The sequence below is a fragment of the Gymnoscopelus braueri genome, assembly GCF_963280865.1.
Source record: "Gymnoscopelus braueri genome assembly, chromosome: 2".
In the NCBI taxonomy this organism is placed as follows: domain Eukaryota; kingdom Metazoa; phylum Chordata; class Actinopteri; order Myctophiformes; family Myctophidae; genus Gymnoscopelus; species Gymnoscopelus braueri.
This window is the reverse complement of record NC_137604.1, coordinates 14,776,294-14,799,181: the sequence shown is the minus strand read 5'-3', so window position 1 is coordinate 14,799,181 and position 22,888 is coordinate 14,776,294. Positions and strand designations below refer to the sequence as shown.

Here is a 22,888-nt window from a genome sequence, read left to right as displayed (position 1 = left end):
TGCAACCCATGTTTTTACTCTTCTATAGTTTTTCTATACAGGAAAACAAACAAACAAACAAACATTGGCCTAAGAAGGTTTCATGCCGCTTTATACAGTACTATGTGCTCTTCAAGGTGCGCTATCAAGTAGTGCATTGGAAGCATAAGTGTGGTGTGCCAGTATTGTCGCTGGTCCCCAGGGTCAGGCCTAGGTGTTTATTTTTTTCTCAGTTAAGCAATTTAGGCTACCTGGAGATGAAAGTGCTTCCATTGGATCCATTGGACACGGAGGAGATCTCAAATCTCACTGCATTTATTCTGTGATGTAGCCTAACGGCTGTTGTGTAATAATTCACACACACAGGAAGACTGTGACAACTTTTAGTGAAGGGGTGTACAGACCAGGACTTCATCTCAAATCATTTTCAAACTGAAAAGGAAAAGCTTTTTCACCTTTAATATTATATTTCTGTTTTCCATCTCCCAGCTTTGCTGTGCTATCAGACAGTCTTGTTCACCTTGTTCACCCCCTCCGTTCGGACCAGAGCAGAACATTTGGCACCACCACCGGCACCGGAGGGGCCCATTGCCTCTTTGGACCCGCAGCTGGTGCTGCTGCAGTGGCAGCTCTGCAGTTGGTCCAGATTGAAGCTCAGGTGCACTGTGCTCACCTCACTATTCCGAATCTTAGTATTCAGCTGGTGGGGGTGAGCCAGTATCTGAGCCAGGGGTGGGGTTAAACACTGCAACAAACTGCAGGACATCATAGTATCAGTCCAGCACAATGTATCACCACCACAGCCAGCAAGATGGGCCGCCACAACCTTTCTCCAACAGGCCTGGTCCTTTTCATCACCAAGAGCAAGCACATCAACAGCAGCAGCAGCAGCAGCAGCAGCAGCATCAGCAGCACAATCAGCAGCACAGTCACTTCCAGTACCCTTCTAACATGGGCTCCAGGGACATGGACATGGTGCCCATGGACATGGACATAGAGATGGGCTTGGACCGTATGAATGGGTCAGGATCTGGAGGCTATAGCTCCAACCCGCAACCTCTCTCTGAGAGCCAACCGGGCCACCAGCAAGGGCTGGATTGGTCAAACTACCAACACCCTGGCCAAATGTTTTCCAGTTCTCCCTCCACTGTGACCCAGCAGCCCCAGAGTAGCCACTCTGCGATGGGTACGCAGGCTTGGACGCATGCCCCCGTCTATGAACCACCTTCCCCTCAGACTAGGGGCTCTCATAGTCGAGGTGTGGATAGGCAGGGTATCTCAGAAAGTGCAGGGAGTATCTTAGCTAGCTTTGGGCTCTCCAGCCAGGATCTGGAGGTTCTTAGTCAGTACCCTGAGGATCAGCTAACACCCGATAAATTACCCCACATCCTTCAGGACATGCTGAGAAGGAAATCAAATGATCATGACATTGCAGCTTCCTCCTCCTCTTCATATTCTCAGAGTGCCACACGCGCCGCCCGTGAAACACTGCCGCCTCCCTCCTGCTCCCAGAGAAGCTCGGAACGTTGGCAGTCCCCGGAAGGGTCCAGTCTCCGCAGTGTTGCACAGACTGCAGGAAAATGCATTGACTATGGTCATTCAAGTCTAGCCACTGATGTCAGCAGCAGCAGAGAGGCTTTCATACGAGAGCCGCTATCTAGTGAAAGAAAGATGGTATCTCGTTGTCCACCAATGGACATGCCTGAAAGGTGGCACGTTCGTCCGCAGCCCGCTGAGACAAATAGGCATCGAGACCTAGATTACCGCAGGTCAAGTGGCGAAGTTCTCAATAGCAAACGGTCACCTGCAGCAGAATTTCCCCTGCCTCCCAGATCTCGTCGTCCAGACCTAGACTACAGAAGGGACGCTCCCAAACGTAGCCCCTCATCTGAAACACGGAAAGACTACTCGACCTCATCCAGACGTCCTGCTCCATTGTCCTCTCTTTCAAAATCACGTGACGGCACCAAGAGGTTACCCACTCCCTCCATGATATGTGATTTCTCAGCAGAGTCTCCAAAGGTGTACCCTCATACCTGCACCCTGTGTCTGATAGACTGTGAGCAGGCTAAGGTGAGTGCCAACGTGTCATCGTCTCAGTGTCTAGGGGTCTCCTTAAAGGAATACCTGCACGCTTTGAATTTAAGTCTTCTATTCGTTTTTTTACTAGGCAGTTGTAACCAATTGTTATTGCTGGTTCGAAACTAGCGTGCCAACAACATAATTTACCCAGCAAGTGCCTGGTGAGGGGAAAAACAAGCCCAAAATGTAGAGAGGACTCTTTAAATGGCCAAAAGAGCCAAGGATATTTCTCAGTCCAAATATTCTTTATGCTTGCATTGCATATGAGAAGTTTATGTAGTAATATTTACACATCCTTGGCTGGTAGGTATTTCCCCATTAACTTTAACATTGCTGTGGGTTTTACTGTTTGGCTTGAGCTGCTTGGAGCAGCGGTGCTCTTGCTGGACCACAACTCACTTATTTACAAGGGTTTCAGTCTTACCTCAGACAAGCCCTTTCAGCGAGATGGCTAAGTTCAATATGTCTGTGGTGGTGTTTGTCTGCCCAGCTTATGCCCAAATATTGACACAGAGATTCCGGTGTCAGTGCAAATCGGCATTGTTAGGCAACACTTTCTATTGTGTGTCACATCAAATCAGAGCTCGATCAGCAAGAGAGAGAGAGAGGGGAGGAGAGACCTTTGCTGTGGGGGAAATTCAGTTTCAGCTGAGATGGCTGCTTAGATGGTCATGATGAGAGACAGAGAGAGGGAGAGATGGGGAGGGAGAGTAGAAGTGGGAGTGAGAGGCATACAGGGCCTGTTTCACCCAATAACCTGGCCAATGCTGCGTAGTGCGTTCTGAAACCCAAACCTTGCAAAGCAGACAACACGTGCCTGTTGAATAGTATTGTGCGGCCGATATAGGCACAAAGTACTTGGAGTCCAGTCTATGATGTCAGTTCTATGACCTTGGCACTGCACTTGTCTGTCCATATACTCGGTACCCAGCATTGGCCAGGTTATGGTGATGGTGTTGGACAATACTGTGATGCTTTATCGGGTTGGAGATCATCAGCACACATTGTCAGAGTACTTGGAGGCCAGTGTGTCAGTGCTGTGATGACATCAGTACAAAGATGTTAGCACTGTGCGTGTTTGTCGTTACCCAGCGTTGTCCAGGTTATTGTGCGGTAGTTCAAGGGAAGCCAGTCAGTCAGCTTGCAGATCGGCAGTAGCCAAGTACTTGGGAGGCCAGTCCAAGTACTTAACTGCTGGAATAAACGTTCCTTATGGATTAGTCAGAAGATGTGGGATTGTGGGTGGTTGCAAAAGGACTTCTTCTCACTCTTTGCTTTTGAAATATGGGTTAAACTTTGGCTTTGATCGCAATGTTGATGTACTTTATTTCTATTTGAACGATTTCTATGCTTGTTGGACATTAATACTCTGGTATTGGTGTTACTTCTGGGGCTATTTTGTCAGCACTATCCAGCACACCCTGGCGGTATGTTGTAATGTACAGCTGACAGCCAACAGAATTGAATTGGAGGGTTCTTGACGATGTTGAGACGTGATGGGTCATTTTTCTGACACGTTTCAGCTCTCCATCCTTCCTGAAATGGAAGACTAATTGGTTTTGTATTTGCTATCATGCTTACATCACCTAAGTTGTTTGGTGAACCTACTGTAAGTCATGGCAGTATTAACATAGCCACAAAACACCACTTTAAATATGCTCACCATCTTCAAATTTGATTTCTGTAATATATTATAACCGGCTCCTAGATATTTTGATGATAATTTGCCACTTTTCTCTCCTGACATAATCTCTCTCCTCTTTGTTTTTTTCCAGGGCTGGAGTGAGCATGTCAAGAGTGCAAAACACACTGATTCCTGCAGAAACCTACACAACAAGTAAGGAGGCAATTCATTGTCCTGTGGAAGCCTTGACATATTTGTTTATTTATGTTAAAGACCAGTATTTTGATATTTTCGTTTTGTTTAGGTGGTATGGCACCTTAAATACTCCACAAATGCAAATATGAGAATGAAAATAATGTTCTGTAAAGAAATTTTTTTTTTTTTTTTCAACAGGGCTTTGACACGTTTTTCTTTAGACATTTGCTCAGGCCTGCACAAACAAATCTTATCCTACATTGTACACAGTTTTAGGAATACTTGTTTTCCTATAAAGTTGTAACATGTGCGTGTGTGTGCATGTGTGTGTGTTTGTGTTTGTGTATTTATAGGTACCCAGAGTGGAAACCCAATGTACCAAGGTCCGTTTGACTTGCGTTTCCAAATAATTATTTTAGCACTTTTACTGTATATAAAAGTACTGTAACAACAACAAAACATTCTTTGTTTTGTGTTAATTTTGGTTTCCGGTGTCATGTCACCATTATCTTTTACGGAATTGGATGTGTGATTCCGTTCCTTCTCACCCCCCTTTCATCTCCTCACCGCTGCAGGAGGGAACCACACTCCCTGCGTCAAGATGACAGCCGAACCCCCAAGGAGCGTTCTCCCTCTCGCTCTGTCTCAGCGAGGAGAGAGAGAACGGAGAGAGAGAGGGAACGACTGAAACGAGGTACCATAGCATGCACACACACACACACACATTCGAAATATTTATTTATGTCCACATAAGCAGAAGTACAAGGTGTACAAAGGACATAAACACTGCCAGTGCAGTCAGATAAAGGGAAAACAGCCAGTTACAAAGTGCATGTAAGGCAGAGCATTGTTACATACAAAACAAAAGATGGCATACTTGTCGAACACAGTGGACAACAATCATGGGTAAAGGAAACAACGCCTCCTCCAAATTCAGCGGCTTCCTATAATCGCTGATATTGAGCAGTACCTTGCTAATTGTTTAGCCCCTCCTTTTGGAGAGGCCGGCCATTTGGAGGCCCCTCACAACCAACTTGTGCACGTGGCCTAGACTACCAAAGATAAAAACCAAAAGTTTACATCTGTAGCCTAGCTGAGAGATGGTCTGCTCTAGCTGATGATATTTTAGCACTTTGGTTATGCTTCCTCTAATCAAAAGTACAGCCGACCTCTGTACTTTTGATTAGAGGAAGCATAACCAAAGTGCTAAAATATATATATATCAAAAGTACAGCCGACCTTGGGGCACGGTGGTGCAGTCGGTAGCACTGTCGCCTCACAGCTAGAAGGTCCTGGGTTCGATTCCCTCAGGGGACGCTGTGGGCGCTGGGGGCGTGTTCTCTCCTCCGCGTCATCAGTGCCCATACCCTAGGTGGGGTTGGCGAAAGGGCCTTTCTGTGTGGAGTTTGCATGTTCTCCCTGTGTCTCCTAGGGTAGGTACCCTCACAAAAACATGCAGTAATCCTGGTCACTATACTGCCTCCCCCTGGCCAGCCGGGGCGCCCGATGGAGGGGAAGGGAACTGGTTGGAATAACGTGTTCCTTCCACGCGCTACGTCCAACCAGGGAAACTCTCCCCTGTCAGGTGACAAGAAGGTCAGTTGGCTCTCATGCATTGAAGGAGGCATGAGCTCGGCCCTGGCCTCCCTAAGTTGGCAGAGGGAAGGTAGTGCCCAGGATTACATAGACAATTGGCACTGGGTGTAAAAAATAGGGTTACAAAATCGTGGGATAAAATTAAAAAAAAAGAAAGAAAGAAAAAAAAGTACAGCCGACCTCGAGAATGAACACCTCCCTATGGTTTTCATTAACAACAATGACATCAGGGGTGTTACAGTAGCTGAAATGTTAGAGAACACAGAATCATCGTTACACAGGTTAAACATACACACACACACACACACACACACACACACACACACACACACACACACACACACACACACACACACACACACGCAAGAACATCATACTCTGTCCTGCTATACAAAGTGAAAAACACATTACCTTACCTTGGGCTGCAATTATCAATTGTCTTGTTAGCGATTATTCTATTGATTACTTTTTCGTTTAATCGAATTATCGAAAAGCTTAAGCGTTATTTTATACTTGTAACAGTGAAAATGGCACATCTATCACGAGTCGCGATGTGACACGAGATAGATGTGCTTTTTTTACTGTAAATTCTTCACTTGATTTATTCACCCTTTGAAGATGTAAATCGTCTCTGTCGGGTAGACACGACACCTCATATGTTACTTTTCAGGATTCAAAAAAAATATATAGCAACAAGCTCAGAACTCGTGGCTTCACACTTCGAACTTGCAGATCTGCTACTTTTAATACATTTTGTGTATGGTCTGCTACTTTTAATACATTTTGTGTATGGTCTGCTACTTTTGATACATTTTGTAGTATGACCAAATTTATGAAAAAAAAACACAAAAAGTTAGAATATAGGAGATAGGAGGTTTCTGCCCGACAGCAACGACATGTATCGTAGACACTTTACACACTGTGTATCTTCCAATATGTTAATTCACTACCAGAAGACCATGGTCGTGGAAAGGATCCACGTCCCAGCAGTATCCACAGCCCCAACCGCTCTAACAGAGGGTCGTCGTCCTCTAGTAGCCATCGACCTGAGAGAAGAGCCCACCACTCACCAGGTCAGCATTGTCCTCTCTCTAGGGTACTTAGGGCTGTCAGAGATTACAACATTTAAGTTGACCATTAATTGTCACACAAATAATTGCGATTAACGTTTTAAAGCATCACTATGTAGTTTGGGGTATCAGTGGACACTTTGGACACAAATAACATGGCAGCCAACGTCTTTGACTTCATTACCCAAGATTCTCTGCAAGCATGCGCTGTGATTGGCCAGTCGTCGCTTTGACTGTCAGTTCTGCCTTGGTGCCTTGGCAAATGCCAGGATGAAACTCATTGTCTCCCCTATACATAGTAATAACAGTCAAGCCCCTAGTAGGGACCCCCCTGAGTCTATACATTTATGGAAGGATGATTGTTATTGCTTAAACATGTAACTTTATAATTTTGTGGGACATAATATGCTATATAGTTGTTAAAAAGTTACATAGTGCCGCTTTAATAGTTTTTTTGGCATTGAACATTGGAACATGAATACAAATTCAATTTCTGTTTGCCTTTTAGGCTTCATTATCAAAAATTGCACAGGGTAGATATGACAAATATTTTACATTACTGACATATTTTATAATTTCAACATGGAAACGATTATGCAAAATGATTGTGATTATGTCAAATAATTGTGTTTAGACCATCATGTAATAATTGTGAGTGACAGGCCTTATTGTACCAGTTGTACTCATTATCAGAGGACCCGTTATGCAGATACTTTCTGCATCAAAAAAGGAAACGTATCTACAGATGTCTGTAGTTCCGACCGTCTGCAAAAAAGTTAATCGGTGGGTCGAAACAACATTTTAAATGTTTTTTTACACAGCCTGCCTGCACCTCCATATGAGAACATGCGTGTTCCTGTTCGGGAACGCGTTGAATCAATCAACGCGTTCACTTTTCCTTATCCAGCATTGGCCGGGTCATTGCAGAGGTAAAATAGGCTCAACCTCTCCAATGGGCTGACATTGGGCATATCCATATTTGGGTATGATCCTCCTGCCCGCTACAGACGCTGCCACAACTTGAACTTCATATAGTAGACTTAAGGCTACAAATGTAGTGGTTATTTGTGTATTGTCTGTATTATACTCTAGAGAGAAATTGACCTGTTCCACAGTAACTTAACTTACTGTAGAATCTATGAACAGGTTCACCCATTTGATTAAGACAATTAGAAAACCTCAGGATGTTAACCTTTTTAGTTGTTTCTGACTGTGTCATTTTGTGTGTGTGAGTTATAATGAGAGAACTGACTATCCCGTTTCTCCTGCCTCAATCAGCGGCTGCAGGACGTTCTTCTCGTGACAGCTTGAAACGTCCCCGTGATAAATCTGCTACACGTGATGACGGCTCTGCCAGAAGCAAACTACCATCATCAGCCAAGTCCCCTATCAAGACGACGCCTAAGCCTGGGTCCAAGATAACTAAGCCAGGGAGCTCCAAGGCTGATGAAACAGTGGGTCTAATAGACGTTGTTGTTAAAGCTACATTATGCAATTTCATTATGAATTAAGTTCTTGAGCTTGTGCAGAGCACATTGCACCCACTGGTGGTGATTCCACACTCCCAAGTGATGGCTCCAACAAACTGCACCAACTGCACCAATCAGACGTTTAGGTTAGAGGTGATTAAGGTGGGGGTCAGGGACTGCCTTCAGCACCACAGTGTTGTGCGCTGAAAATAGCCGTTCTGCAAGCTTATGTGAGCTGCATCGGGGACATTTTGACGCGTCATCTGCCTTTCTCTTTTATCTCTTTTTGGTCCGTTTTTAGGAACTCACCATGCTCCGCTGTGATTACATATGATATAATACAATAACAGCGTAGATTGATTTCATAATGTGTCATTGATCTGATTGCACAATTGGAGACTAGAAATCATTATTGTTATTCCCTGATCACATATTTACTTTTAATATCGGCCAATCAATCGGTAGCATCCCTAGTGTTTTCCGCTTGACTTGAGCTGTCTATATTGGTAGTTGACCATGCATATTTTATAGTTTCTAGCTTATTTTTGATTATCATTATATTTTTAGTAAATCGTTTGGAAATGTTTCTATACGGTTGGTTCCAGTGCATTGCATCAACTTTGCTGACAATTTCCTCGTATGGGCAAACATACCTGACAATGAAATTCATTAAATGAAAAACTGAACTCATTGCTCACAGCTCTTACTTTTGTGATGGCATACACTTTAGCGAAGAGATTCACTATTTCTGGAAAAAAGCAGAGATTTCAAGCAGATTCCATGTCAGATTTAGCCTGGTAAACCCTCCCTCCGGAAATCTCTATTCTATTTGATTCCAGGAGTGAGTCTGGGCTGATCGCCCATTCTGCAATATTGGCTGCAGGCTGAGTTGGGCGGAAGTAATACCGTTGACTGACAACCCCTTCAGCCAATGATATTTTTTCCCCTTCAGCCAATCAGCAGTTCACCAGTCTAATGTGACGTCAACGGGACTTTTGAGACAGCCAAGCCCAAAATGGGTTGCCTTATTCGGGTACATGGGTGTCACTGCCCACCCCTACCGGTTCTCTAAATTTTTATTTTTAAATAGGCTTTGTCATGATTAATTGACCACATATATGAAGTTAAACAACTAAATTCTATCCAAACGATATCTTATAAGTAAATTCCGTGCCTCAAAATAGAAGTTAGAGAGCTTTTTGAAGTCAAAAAATCGCGGAGATTATAGCGGACAGAAAAAGATGGCTGCCGTTCGTGTTTTGGGCTCACTCGAACTCGCCACCTGATTGGCCAACTGTCGCTGTCAATCACAGAACGATGTGCGACGACGCTGATAGGCTCGGTTAGCTGGTAATTCCACTAGAAACCCCCACAATGGGCTATCAGGCCAGACTCACTCCTGGAATCAAATAGAATAGAGATTTCCGGAGGGAGGGTTTACCAGGCTATGTCAGATTGCCCTAATTGCCCCATGTTACTGGTCGCGGTGGTTGAGCACCAACATCTGTTACCTGTACTAACCGCTTAATGCTGTTACTAAATCAGAAAAGAGGACTGTATCTAATCAATTTTTATTTTGTATCTTCTAAAAAACGATTGTCATTGTTTCTTTTGAGAAACTTAACGTCAGCAGGCAATCACAACTTGAAAAAACAAAAACAATATAGTATTGAGCTTCTTCCCTATTAGACTAAGTGCAACCTTTTAGTGATCTAGAAGTCACTTTTTTCCAGTCTACCAAAGGTCCACCGGCCAAGAAAGTGTCCACTCCGAGTTCCCAGTCGACAAAGGCTGCGTCTCATCTGGTTCACCCGACAGGCGTCCCCACCATGGTCACAGAAGAGGAAGTGACAGATTTTGTCCGGGGCTTTGAAAAGATCTACAGCGTGGTTCTGTTGGCTGGCAATGAGGCAAAGGAGGAGGAGGAAGAACAGAAGGTACTCCTGCTATAAATGGAACTGTCCCATACTATGTAATTCACAAATAAAATCAGCTATTATTTATGTCTAGGGCTTCCGGATTAACATGACCTCAAGTACATCTTCTTTCACACTAAGAGATGTATTCCATTATGTGCTGTAAATAGTGCTGTGATGCCCCTTAGCTTTTTTACTGATTAGACCGTAACATTCCTATTTTTTTCTTTTATCCTAATTACTCTGGATCTCTGGAAGAGATATATTAAAAATGGTTCAGATACAGTTTGATCCATTGACGTCTGAATACTGTACTTACAGTATTTGATTAATTGTCATTTTATTTATTGCCTTGTGTCCTTTTAGAAACCAGAAGCAGACGATTCAACAGCAGTCAGTAAAGGGTAAGTTAGATTTGTTCTTCCTTCTTTTCTAAGCCTATTGTACATACCCTCTCTCTCCCCCATCTCTAACAAAACACATCAGAGATAAAACTACTTTGTGTTTGTGTCTTCACAGGACATCTTCCCAGGAGCTGTCTGCCATAGGTGGTGAGGATTCAGGTAAGATGATGCCAAAGCCCATGGAGTGAATACCACATATACTTCAGTATTTATTCAATATACTGTAGGTCAACCTGAGAGCCTCTTTACCCAGAAGCGTAATGGAAATGAACAGAGTCAGACCTCGACACTGTGACTATTTCACTCGCATTTGCGACTAAAATAGTCGCTCTGTGTTGACTCTGTTGCTCATTAAAGATGCATTTGCATTGCCTCCGTGCTAACATGCCACCAATTTTCAGTAGACAGAGCAGTGCTATTGAAATAGTCCGTGAGCCAGGGGGGTTGGTCATTATCATCTGAGGGGATTAATGCTCATAGTGATTTTTGTAAAGGTATGCATGTCTAGAGTTAGAAAATATGTGATAGCATTGCACCAATGGTAGCTTTATTGGTGCTATCATGCATTTTATTTTATAACACTAGGCAAAAATTACATGGGTCAATATATGAAAACATACTACTTAACCCCCCCCAAAAAAATATAAAAAAAGTTTTTCAATTCGTTCCGGTACCTCTAGGCATGCTTAAAAACATACAAAAAAATCTAGGAAATTATATGTATCGTAAAGCCATCATTTTCAAGATGGCGTCCAATAAGGCTGCCAGGAGCTTAAATGGATTAATGATACTGTTCAACCTAGAAAGGTGGTTTTGATGTCTAACCCTATGTTTTAGGGTTCAAGAAATGTGGCTCAATCAGTGAAATTACGATCAGTAAATGATGCATCGCCAAATCAAAGATGGTGTCCATCCCAAGGGTGATGCTCCATTGTACAAAGTTATGTTAAAAACAACAAATTGAATTGCAGTTGTGTGAGGGAATCTGTGAACTCATATGAATAGTGATTCATATGGGAACCTGGGGGGGGGGGGTCATAGGTGTAGAATCTATTTCTAATGTTATGTTTTCACTTGACGGTCAGTCTTTGGCCTATGTCAGGTCAAGGTCTCTCTCGCACCTTATCATCCAACCAGGTGTTCAAGCAGTCAGCAGATATGGTCACTATGGTCATATACATGTGACATGTACAGTATTCACCTCACAATTGACATGGAACCGTTTGTTGACACCTTGCAGGTATGCTGGAATCAGCCAGAACAGCTCTATAATGTACAGTAATTGTGCATCCCAGTGGGATGCATGTTATACAGTCATTCCTCAGCTGCATTGCAAAACTTATGCAAGGTTCAGCACTGGAAATGCATGTGGTTGCAGCATATGGAGGGCTGACAGGCAAGTTTAGTGGTAAGTCCTTAGTGTATCAGCAGCAGTCTTGAAGTGGTTTCTATCAACTGGGCCAAAGGCATTCATACAGATACAGCAGTAGTGCTGCACGATTAATTGAAAAAAGATCGTGATCTCGATTCAGACACCTATGCGATCTCGATTTTAAATTATGACGATTTATTTTCAATAAAAAAAAAAAAATATATTAATATTAATATTTTTATATTTACAAGAGAATTGTGTGAGAATCGTGATCTCAATTCTTATGGAGGAAAATCGTGATTCACATTTGAGCAAGAATCGTGCAGCACTAAGCAGTAGCCTACCTGGACACTGCACATCTCCATCCTACTGGCTGACAGTGTGTAGACAACCTCTTCCTACACTTCACATCCACCAGTTTGAATGTGCAGGGAGACACATTGACATCAACTTGTCACCTTCTCTCTCATGACGTACATGATGAAGTACTTCTTCCGTGCTGACCATGTGCAGTATGCTTGATATCTAACCCAGTGCCTGCTGAAGATGCATGTGCTCCATGCCATAGAGGCTAAGCTAGACCTTGTCTGTCAGCACCATGATGGATTCTGGATCACTGTCTCTGCTCACCAGTCTGGGGAGCAGACTGCCATACAGATCAGGAAAAATGCTGTCGTGATGCATGTGAGTGGAGTGGACTGACGCCTTCCCAAAATGTGCAGAAACAGTAGAGGGGGAGTTGAAGCACTGGTGTGTCTTGGTCATAAAATGTTGGAGTGTATCCTCACACACAGAAAGATCACCGCCCTCATCTCTTCAATCCCATCCTTGGCTAAATTGCCCCCATGCTGTTGTGAATGTTGTGAATAGTAATGTCCTTTACCAACATGAGATGTCAACCTGAAGAGCAAGAACATTATGCAGAAGCCATTGAGCATGTTGTACACCTTCAGTGCTGACGATAGATACTGCATTTAGTCATGATGAAGCAGACATCACCATGAGTTCCTATGTCCCTGATGCAGCCATCTCTGGAAAGGGTGTGACACACATGCTCAGTGATTAAACTGATGTTCTTGTCCTGTTGGTGTATTAAGTGGACCTACAGTGTAAAGTACAGATGGAGCATTTGGATAGGACAGTCTTGTATGTATGGCAAAGGCAAGATCAGAGCACACAACACTTTGCTAGCTGGGAACTTCCGAGGCTACCCTGATGTGCTGGGTGAGGTGAGGGCCACAAGTTAATGGCCCTTCCTCCAACACCGACCAACCTGCTGCACCATGTGTGGGCTCATTTACAAGTGATGTTGTGGAAAGTGGCAGACCACCAAGCTCCACCTGACAAGTCGTTTGATGTCACAACATTTGGATGGTAGATCCAGGATAGTATCCCTGTTCCTGTCATTGCTAAGGGTGACCCGGCACCATCAGAGCTACAGTATGAGACATGGTGCAATATCAATTTAAGGCACAGAGTAAGAAGTGCATCACTGATTTACTGTAACTGCTCTGGTGAAGATGGTTACTGATGATATGTTCAAGCTACAGATGAGGAGTGATGTCAATAAGGAGGATACTTATAAGGATGAGGTAGAACAGGACATAGGTAAGAGAATTGTATGCGTGCCAATCAGTCGAGGGCCTAGTTGCAAAAGATACATATTGCCATCATATTATATCATTTTACATTCATGATACTATGAATACCAGTTCTTGTGACATGTTCACAAAAATAAATCATGAATAAAGTGAACCATGAATGTTCATCAAGTTGTTTCCATTTGTTGTTCTCAGAGGTTAAATTTAACCTTGACCTGACCTTTAACAGATGAGATTGACCTCATATTAAAAAATAACATCAGGAATGGATTCTACAAATGAAAACCCTAAAAAAGAGAGGTATTACACAGAGGTATTCTAGGACAAGCGGATCAAAAGTAAATCTTTTGCCAGGCGTTTAGTGGCCATTTTGGATATTTTCTTACACACTTGCACTATATTCTGTTTATTGAATTTCATTATACATTTCCTTAGAATCTATGTATGTAAACATGGTTTTAAATCTTTAGGTAATTTACAAAGAAACCTTTGTGTTCCATCTTTCATGAAAACCGAAGTACATATTTTATGTCATATATAGTCACTATGTTGTCACTGCCTGTAATAGAAAACAAAATCTAGAGATGCTAATTTTAACAACCTTTTTGAACAATATATAATTTGGGCTTTATCCCAACCATTTTTCAAAGAGAGAGGGTCAGTAATAAGAGAGAACCATCATTTTGAAGTAGAATGCTTCAGATTTTTTACCACAGATGCAATGCTATCACATTTTTCCTAGCACTAGGGGTGTATACCTACCCAAAAATCACGATGAGAATTAATCCCCCCAGTTGATACAAATGACCCCATATTTGGGGCCCTGGCTCACAGACTAAAAAAAGCAGACACGACATTTGTAGCAATCCACCTGACTTCTATATACTTCATTCTAGATATTGGTGACAGCTGAAGCACTGAAGTGTTAAACAACATGACCCAGTAAACTGTTACTGATAAGTGTGTTGTCTTGTTGTTGGCCTAGCTCTCAAAGCTAAACTAATCCCCTCAGAGCGGAGGCATCAGAAAGCATTTATCACAGTTATTGATCACTGAATAAAAGTGTTCTATTGTGTTCTAAAGCTTTTCTCTATCTCTTCATAAACTCTATGTACTAAATAAGAAAGCCATGTGGTGTACGATCATTACATTTTTCTTTGTTTTATTATTATTTCCCACTGATCTAATAGCTCAACTTACCCCAACCACAGTTTCTCATCTTACCCCCATAGCAACAATGTGAACAAATACACGGTAGGCTTCATAGCCGGACAGACCAAATATCACATCTGAACTATATCTTTATGTTGATAATAATTGTTGGGGCTTCTCTGCCTTTATTTTCAGTAGAGAGAGACAGGAAACAGAAAGAGAGTCGGAGAATGATACGCAACTAAGTTGCCGCTGGGCTCGGGAATCAAACCTGGCACACGCTGCCAGGCATCAGAGCCTTTGGTATGCGCCTTAACCACTCGGCTATTGGCGCACCGCTGGCTGCTGTAATGTTTAACATCAACCTATAATTGTTTTTGGATTCCTAGAAGACGTCCACGGGAGTAGCTGACCCGTATGACAGGAAGTATTGACTAAAATTAACACCTGCAGTTGATTTATTGGTTACAGTTCTAAACAATTTGAAACACATTTACTGGATTTGTGCTGCCACCAGCCGCAAATGCTTCAGTGCTCATTAATTTATGGAAACAATTTAGGAGCAAGGGGAAAAAAATGGGAGTGCCTCCGCTCTCCCAGCTACATACAAGGGGGTTTGGAATCACAATTCCAACGTGACACATGGCTGACAAATAGAGAGAGACACGCTGTCTCTATTGTCTGTCACAGGGAAAAAGAGGGGGAGTTGAACTCCCAAGGTATGGTGTTCTATGCCTTTTAAAGTCAGTGATTCCAATTCTGGCTCCTATTTCCCCTACAGGAAACGGGCCTAAACTTCACAAGAAAACTTCAGAAGAGGAATTTAGTTTAAATCCCATGGTGGTGATCACTAGGCTTTCTGAGAGTGATGTCATCAAACTGTGCCAGCCGTTTGGAGCTCCCACTGACATCATCCTGGCTACACAATTAGGAAAGGTGGGTGAAGGTATCACAAACACATTGCAGGGAAGGGTTTAATGAGGATTTGGACTAAAAAAGAAGATTTTCCTATTCCTCACCAGCAAGCAGTGCTGGACAGCCTATTCTGATATTGGTATCTCATAGGGCTGTATAATTTAGAAAGTTTAATTTGATGACGAATCAAATGAATCTTTGCTTGCTGAAATAACTAAAATAACAATTCTGTCCTTTAACAATGGGCTTTAATTCCCACAATTAACAATTGTGTGTTCAGAAATAATGTGCAAATATTTATGCGATATCACTTTTTGCCAATATGGTGCAGCTTTGTTTTCTTTTTGACAGTAAGGTTGGAAGGATGATAATGACACTTTCAAACTTATACCATGGTTATAGTGATGCTAACAAAAAAAACGAAAACACTTTAATAATATCCACTGGCTGGGGACATGGTTCAATCTGTCTTTGCACATATGATAATAATTGACCTGTGTACATTTCTGGTCAAAATATTATCATTATATTTGACAACAAGCAAATTGGATACGTTTTTCATATACACATTAGATACTTGCAGTGGTGGAAAGTAACTAAGTACATTTACTCAAGTACTGTACTTAAGTACAATTTTGAGGTATTTGTACTTTACTTGAGTATTTCCAATTTCCAATACTTTTACTTCTACTCCACTACATCTCAGAGGCAAATATTGTACTTTTACTCCACTAGAATTATTTGAAAACTTTAGTTACTAGTTACTTTTCAGATATAAACTATAATATAATGAAACATACATTAACCACTTTAGCCCTATTTTATACATAGGCTATTTGAAAATAGCAGATCTACAAGCTCACAACGCGTCGCATCGCGACGCGTTGTGAGCTTGTAGATCGGCTATTTTCAAATATTTAGTACTTTTACTTTTGGTACTTTAAGTACATTTTGATGCCAATACTTTTGTACTTTTACTCAAGTAAATTTTTAATTCTGGACTTTTACTTGTAACAGAGTATTTTTATATTGCAGTATTGGTACTTTTACTTAAGTAAAGAATTTGAGTACTTTTTCCACCACTGGATACTTGTTAACGATAAGATCCAGTAAAGAGTTTCAAACTGAATTAAACTGTGACACAGACCACCACGGAGGTTGCGGGTTCGAATCCACCGTGGTGCAACCGGCTTTGTCAGGCGTCTACATGAACACAATTGGCACGTGTTCGGGGGGGGGGGCAGGGAGGAAGCTAGGCAGGGAGGGTGATAATTGTCATTGCACGTACTCCTACGGGGCTGGGGCGGCACCTGTCAGCGGGGAGTGTTGGGCGGGAGGAGTAGGACGAAGGCTCTAGTCTACGTCCTCCTGGTGGGGTCTCCTCACTGGCAGGTGAGCCAGTAGGATACAACAGCAGTGACAACACAGAAATGTGTGTGGGGAGGAATCAATTGGCATAACGATTAAATTGGGATGAAAAGGGTTAAAAAAAATATTGGATACCCTAAATAAAATTAAAAAAAGATTTCTGACACAGAAATCAACCACAAGTGTTGATACTTCCTGTCATGCAGGTCAGCTGCTCTCGTGGATTTGGTTTAATTTGAACCGTTGTCCAGTGTGACATGTCCTTGATTTTTGTTCCTAGGAGTCACCTGACGATGACAAAGACAGCCGCACAGTGCCCACTGCTGACAAAGAGGACTCCATTCTTCAAGTGAATGGAAAATCTATCCCAGGAGGGATCAAATCAGAAGGTGTTAACTTGAACAACGTAAATGCAGAGGTTTGTAATTATGATGTGGAAAAGTCATACTATTCCACTGTAAACTCAGTGTATTTGTTGAAAAAGAGCCTGAAGGTACAGCCTGCTTTCATCAGAATGTCATGCTCTCAAGGGGTTGAGCTCATTCGTTTAAAAAAATTAGGAGCAAGGGTTAAAACAGGAGGCATGCGGAAAACTAAGCGGACTGGACTCCAGAGATAAAGGTATCCATCTCCTAAATGCTAAAGTGCTAAATCTCAGCAGAATTCTGAAAAACGCATGTTTCTATATCAGTGGTGCTCAATCTTTTTCATATCAAGTACCCCCAAAATTATATGTATTTGGCCACGGACCCCCATCAAAATATTTTGTTCCAGGAACCCCCAGAAGCAAAGATTTGAGTAAAAATGTTCGCTTTGAAAATATATATATTCAAAGATTTGCTGACATTTTCACGATTTTTCAAAAATAGCAGATCTACAAGCTCGTAACGCGGCACCGAGTGCCGCGCTATGAGCTTGTATATCTGCTATTTTTGAATAGCCCAAAGTGTAAAATAATGCTTTTTAGCTGAAATCTAAAAATGACACAGTTCCAGGTCTTAATGGGTTAAGAAGAGCAGGCGGACCGATGTGCCTACCACAAATTCCTAATGGCAGCTGTTGCCCATCATTGACACGTCCTTGCTTTCTGTTCCTTAGGAGTCACCTGCCAATGAAAAAGACAGCCAGACAGTGCCCACTGCTGACAAGGAGGACTCCATACCTCGAGAGAAGAAAAAAGAAGACGTTAATATTGACAACAGAAATGCAGAGGATGATGAAAAGATCAGCGGCAATGTTGAGGTGCGTAATGATGATGGCATTCCCTTAGGCTGTAAACTCTGTGAATGTAGCTTCTATGACGCTTTAATTCAATAAATCTCCCCAGGTTGCGATCCGTCCAGGTCGGAAAATTTGGAATTTGCATTTAGTTTCACTCTATTATTCAGTCTCAAAGTGCTTCACATTGCAGCTGTTTTCTGAGATGGGAAAGAGGGAGTCTTTGGAGATTGGTTCATCCCAGTTCATCCCTACACCAATCACAATAGGAAAGTGTGTGTGATGTTGTCATGTCAAGTGACACTGATCCATGCACTGGTCCGCTAGCTCGATCGATATTTCCACATCGGTCGCCTTCAAAGCACAAAGTTGTTGTAGTTTCACTAGCCACATCGATACGATCGCACAACGCTTCCTCTGCACCGCTATTGTTATTTTGAAATGTCTGGCTCAGTTGTTTAACACATTGACTGCCAGAGTTTATTCATAATGTACTCACCCCTGTGCCAGCAATTTGCGTGTTTTTTATTTTTTTTGTTTTGTAATTTTTCATTCAAATACATTCTCTGATTGTGTTGTCAAGCACCTACGATTGTTCCACCAGTAGAGAGCAGCACATCCAAACATTGATCACCTCGCTCGCCCCCTCCCAAACAGGCCCACGTCATATCCGGTCATTCAAAGGATGTGACGTTTTCGACAATCCCGGCCCGCTGATCGGCCTGAAAACGATGTGATACACTACGACGATGACTGTTAGTCACCCGGACCAAAGAAAATAGAAGTTGAGCTGTCCGTTTGTCTTTTATACCGTGTGAAAAACCGTGTTTTTCCTTATTCTGTCCGAAAATCACCGGAGAAAAACAACGTGACCCGGAAATGATTTTTTTTTTTTACATCCGGCTCCGGGTGAGTGTGACGTAAGTGGAAAACGAAAGTGTTGATGAGAAATAAACACAGCCGTGCGATCACAGATTAAACAATGAAAATTCAAAACAACGCGTCAACCCGTTCTTTGGAATCCTGGCACTCAAGCGATGGATTTGAAAGAACGGGTTGACGCGATCTTGGCACTGTATGTGTTAACATCATCCCATTGAAAGGACGCTGATTGGTTAGATTTTCAACCAGCAAAACCTGTGGACGACAGCATCACTAGACCCTTGAATCATCGCAAATATATTTTGTAATGGGCGGGGCTAGCGATTCAGGGGCTGGAGCCAGGCTAAAATAATCCTTCAGGTCTATTAAAGCTGTTGTCTCTATCTCCTGTTCTATTTCATTATCATCCTCAGGTGGAGTTAAAGGAGGACCAGTTCCAAGACTTCCCAGACTTCCTGGACTTTGTGACGGTAGACGAGGTGGGATATACGACCCTAGGGATGGAGGAAGCAAATGCGGAGACCTCCGGCGCACGGGGAGACCAAAACGCCGTAAAAGCAGAGGAGAAGAGGAGAGGAGGGGACATGGGGACTTGGGGGAGAGAGAGAAAGGAGGTGGAGAGAAGAGAGAGAGAGGCGAAGGAGAGGCGGAAAAGGTACAGGGAAGATTCTCCTGGGTCAGGGTCGAAGAAGGGAAGTAAGCGCAACTCGAGGAGAGACGGCTCGGATGAAGCAAAGCCAGAGACCTCCGGCCCGCAGGGAGGCAAAAGTGTCCTAAAAGCACAGGAGAAGAAGGAGGACCGGGCGAAGCACCTTCAAACGGAGGAGGAGAGGCACCAACAGGAGGGGAAAGGAAGCGAGGCCAGGAGAGGGAAAGATGCACGAGAGAGACGGGAGCAGGAGGTGAAGGAGAAAGTGAAGAGGGACAGGGAGAGAGAGAGGAAGGTTATGGAAGGGTCTTCTGGGTCGAGGTCAGAGGGAAGTACGGGCAACTCCAAGAGAGATGGTCCGGGCGGGCCACTGGCGTCTGACGAAGCCAAAAAGGTGAGGAGCCCATAGTTCAGTATCCTATTCAGTACAGACTGTCGGTGAACTTTGCGTCCACATGGCGGAAAGCATGGGCGGAAACCTAGTTTTTGACGCGATGGTGTCCCTTGCCAAAAAGTACAGACCTACAAGTTAACAAATGGGCTGGCTGCGTGCGGTTCGACACATTGTTTCTTGTATATCTGTTCTAGTTTTGGCAAGCGACACCATCATACTATACATTATAGTGCAATGCACTGCATAGTTAGTGTTGTGTTGTTTGAATGGGACGTACTGTACTTGCTAATGGCAAGATACTGTACAAGATTCTATCCAGTAAAAGTGTTTCAAACTGATTTGACTTTGATACAGAAATCAACTGTAGCTGTTAACTCATTTTAGTTAACACTAGCTTGACATGTCCTTTTTTCTATTCCTAGGAGTCACCTGCCAATGATAGAGACAGCCACACTGTGCCCACCGCTGACCAGGAGGACTCCATACCTCATAAAGCTTCTCCTCCACCTGATGCTGTTTCCATGGATACCACAGTGATGGTACACGAGGCACAGAGTGCCACGCTACGAGCTTGTAGATCTGCTATTTGTGCAAATCTTTGAATATATATATTTTTAAAGCGAACATTTGTAACTCAAATCTTTGCTTCTGGGGGTCCCTGGAACAACATATTTTGAGATGGGGGTCCGCGGCCAAATACATATCATTTTGGGGGTCCTTGACATTAAAAGGTTTGAAAACCACTGACATAGCAACATGCCTTGTTGGATTTAGAAGACATTTTGTATAATCGGAACCTCAGGCCTTAATGGGTTAAACTTCGTCGTAGGGGAGTGTGGCGCGCCAAAAAGAAGCAATCTACAAGCTGGCAATGCGGCCCGGATGCAACACGTTGTGATCATGTGGACATGCAATTTCATGGCGTAGGGCTGCAACTATTGTTTATTTTCCTAGCGATTATTCTATGTAATTTTTTCGAATAATCAATTAGTTGGATTAATTGTTGCACGATACTTTGTAGCGCCACACCGTCGTACTACAGAGTATAATTTAGGCATTGCTAGCCACCATCTGTCCTTTACTAATGTAAATTGTGACGTGCTCGTTTCAGATGGTATTGGCCAGCCCTGGATACCCGCATAGCTACAAGGTGGCATGAATTGCTATCGGTATCAAAGTTCTAGGGATTTTGAGAACATTCCTAGCAACTTTGATCTTAAATGATTGATAACTTAAGAACATGTGGCACTAAGCTTGATTGTGAGATAAGGTTGTAATTATGAAAGAGAGACAAACATCTCTGTCTTTTGACAGCCATCTTAGCTGGCTAGGCAGAAATTGTTTATTTTTTGCGGATATAGGTCACTTACTGTAAACAAGACATTGGTGCAGTGATACTGATACATAGGTCAGGTGTGTGTTTATTGAGTGTTTACAACAGGCTTCAGCCAAACAGAATCAAGCAACAGAGCTATTCGATTTATAACAAGCCTTTTGACGTAGATACTTGCTAATTATAAGATTATTCTATCAAGTAAAAGGGTTTCAATCTGATTTTCTCTGTGACTCAGCAATCAATTAGAGGTATAAATTCATTTTAGTTAATAGTAGTAGTAGTAATTAGTAGTAGTAGTAGTTTATTTCAGTCATTAGCCATGTACTAATATGACACTTCATACAACAAAGCAAACACAAAGAAAGTACGGCTAAACCGAAAAGGTGTTGGCTGAAGCCTTAGCTTGTAGTGCCTGCCCTTCCTTCTTTAAATAAGCTATATAAAAGAGAAAAACAATTGCAGAATCATCATTATCATTAGAAACAAAAGACAATATTAATAATATTTGTAAATATTACAGTTCATAATTAACTAATAATAATAATTAATGCTGCTGCTCTCGTGGATTTGGTTTCATTTGAACTGTTGCTCAGCTTGACGTGTCCTTGTTTTCTGTTCCTAGGAGTCACCTGACGATGACAAAGACAGCCACACAGTGCCCACTGCTGAAGAGGAGGACTCTATTCTTAAAGATTATGGAAAGTCTGACTTTACTGAGATATTTTATAGTTATGGCGTTGTCATAGGCTACCACTGTAAACTCTGTGACCACAGAGCTGTTGCTCGGAGAGCTGCAGAAATACGCGACCACTTGAACGGGAGAAAACACAACGTGATGCTAATTCAGACGAAATCGTTAAGGAGCTTGTACCTTGCCAAGAAGAGAGACGACATTGAGGATATCTGCAGGGATGAAGGTATTGTGGCGGTTAATAAGCATCCATCCACTCGCTTTCACTGTAAGCTCTGTGAGCGTGACTATAGGTCTGCTGATGTATACCATCACCTGATGGGAAAATGGCACATCGGTTCACTGTGGGCCAAGAAGCAGAAGGACAAGCTTAGAGACGAGGCTCTTAAGAAGACCAGCAGGAAGGATGAAGCTGCTGGGAAAGTACTGTGTAAAGACCAGGAGAATATTAAGGTTGGAGAGGACGTGAAGACTGACAAAACAAAAGTGGGCCTCGCCCAACAATCTGAAGAGCGCAAAACCATCAACACGCTGCCAGAGGAATTGAACGAGATTAAGGAGACCAAGTCATCTAGCTCTGCTGCTGGTGATGGAGAGGCTTCGTCCAGCAAGCCTGCTGATCTTCAACTTCCCAAGGTATTTGATTGTACAGTAGTTGTTCTGTTTTGCTGACTAGTGACTGTTTTTCGACAGTAGACATTGGGTAGTTAATTTCCCTTGCATTTATTTTCTGAGAAAAACTGAGCCAGATGAAACAATGTTCTGCTTCACTCCGCTCTCGGCTTGCGCCTTTCTGTTTGCTGCTGCCTTCCATTGAGATTTTTTTTTTAAATGATCCTTCTGCACTGTAATTTTGACTCAAATTTGTCTTTGCCATGACTTCGTATAGGCATCAAAGTTCTAGGAATTTTGAGAACATTCTTTCTAGCAACTTTGATCTTACATTATGGACAACCTGGAACGCATCTGTCATTT

At 42.7% G+C, this 22,888-nt stretch overlaps 1 protein-coding gene across 3 annotated transcripts in view; it reads left to right on the top strand.

Moving 5' to 3' along the window:
• The window catches only part of LOC308103255 (uncharacterized protein), a 42,251-nt gene that overhangs the window by 2,947 nt on the left and 16,416 nt on the right, over positions 1-22,888 (top strand). For 2 of the 3 annotated variants that reach the window (XM_080453162.1, XM_080453161.1), the window contains exons 2-16: positions 469-2,052; positions 3,837-3,898; positions 4,234-4,263; positions 4,456-4,574; positions 6,430-6,549; positions 7,825-8,000; positions 9,749-9,952; positions 10,298-10,335; positions 10,451-10,494; positions 15,242-15,396; positions 17,024-17,161; positions 17,842-17,985; positions 19,257-19,886; positions 20,309-20,425; positions 21,845-22,549. In XM_080453162.1, the coding sequence (XP_080309288.1) occupies positions 766-2,052; positions 3,837-3,898; positions 4,234-4,263; positions 4,456-4,574; positions 6,430-6,549; positions 7,825-8,000; positions 9,749-9,952; positions 10,298-10,335; positions 10,451-10,494; positions 15,242-15,396; positions 17,024-17,161; positions 17,842-17,985; positions 19,257-19,886; positions 20,309-20,425; positions 21,845-22,549 (3,969 nt within the window). In that variant the 5' untranslated portion in view covers positions 469-765. The remainder of the gene's footprint in view (positions 1-468; positions 2,053-3,836; positions 3,899-4,233; positions 4,264-4,455; positions 4,575-6,429; positions 6,550-7,824; positions 8,001-9,748; positions 9,953-10,297; positions 10,336-10,450; positions 10,495-15,241; positions 15,397-17,023; positions 17,162-17,841; positions 17,986-19,256; positions 19,887-20,308; positions 20,426-21,844; positions 22,550-22,888) is intronic. The other variant, XM_080453163.1, reaches the window with a different exon arrangement.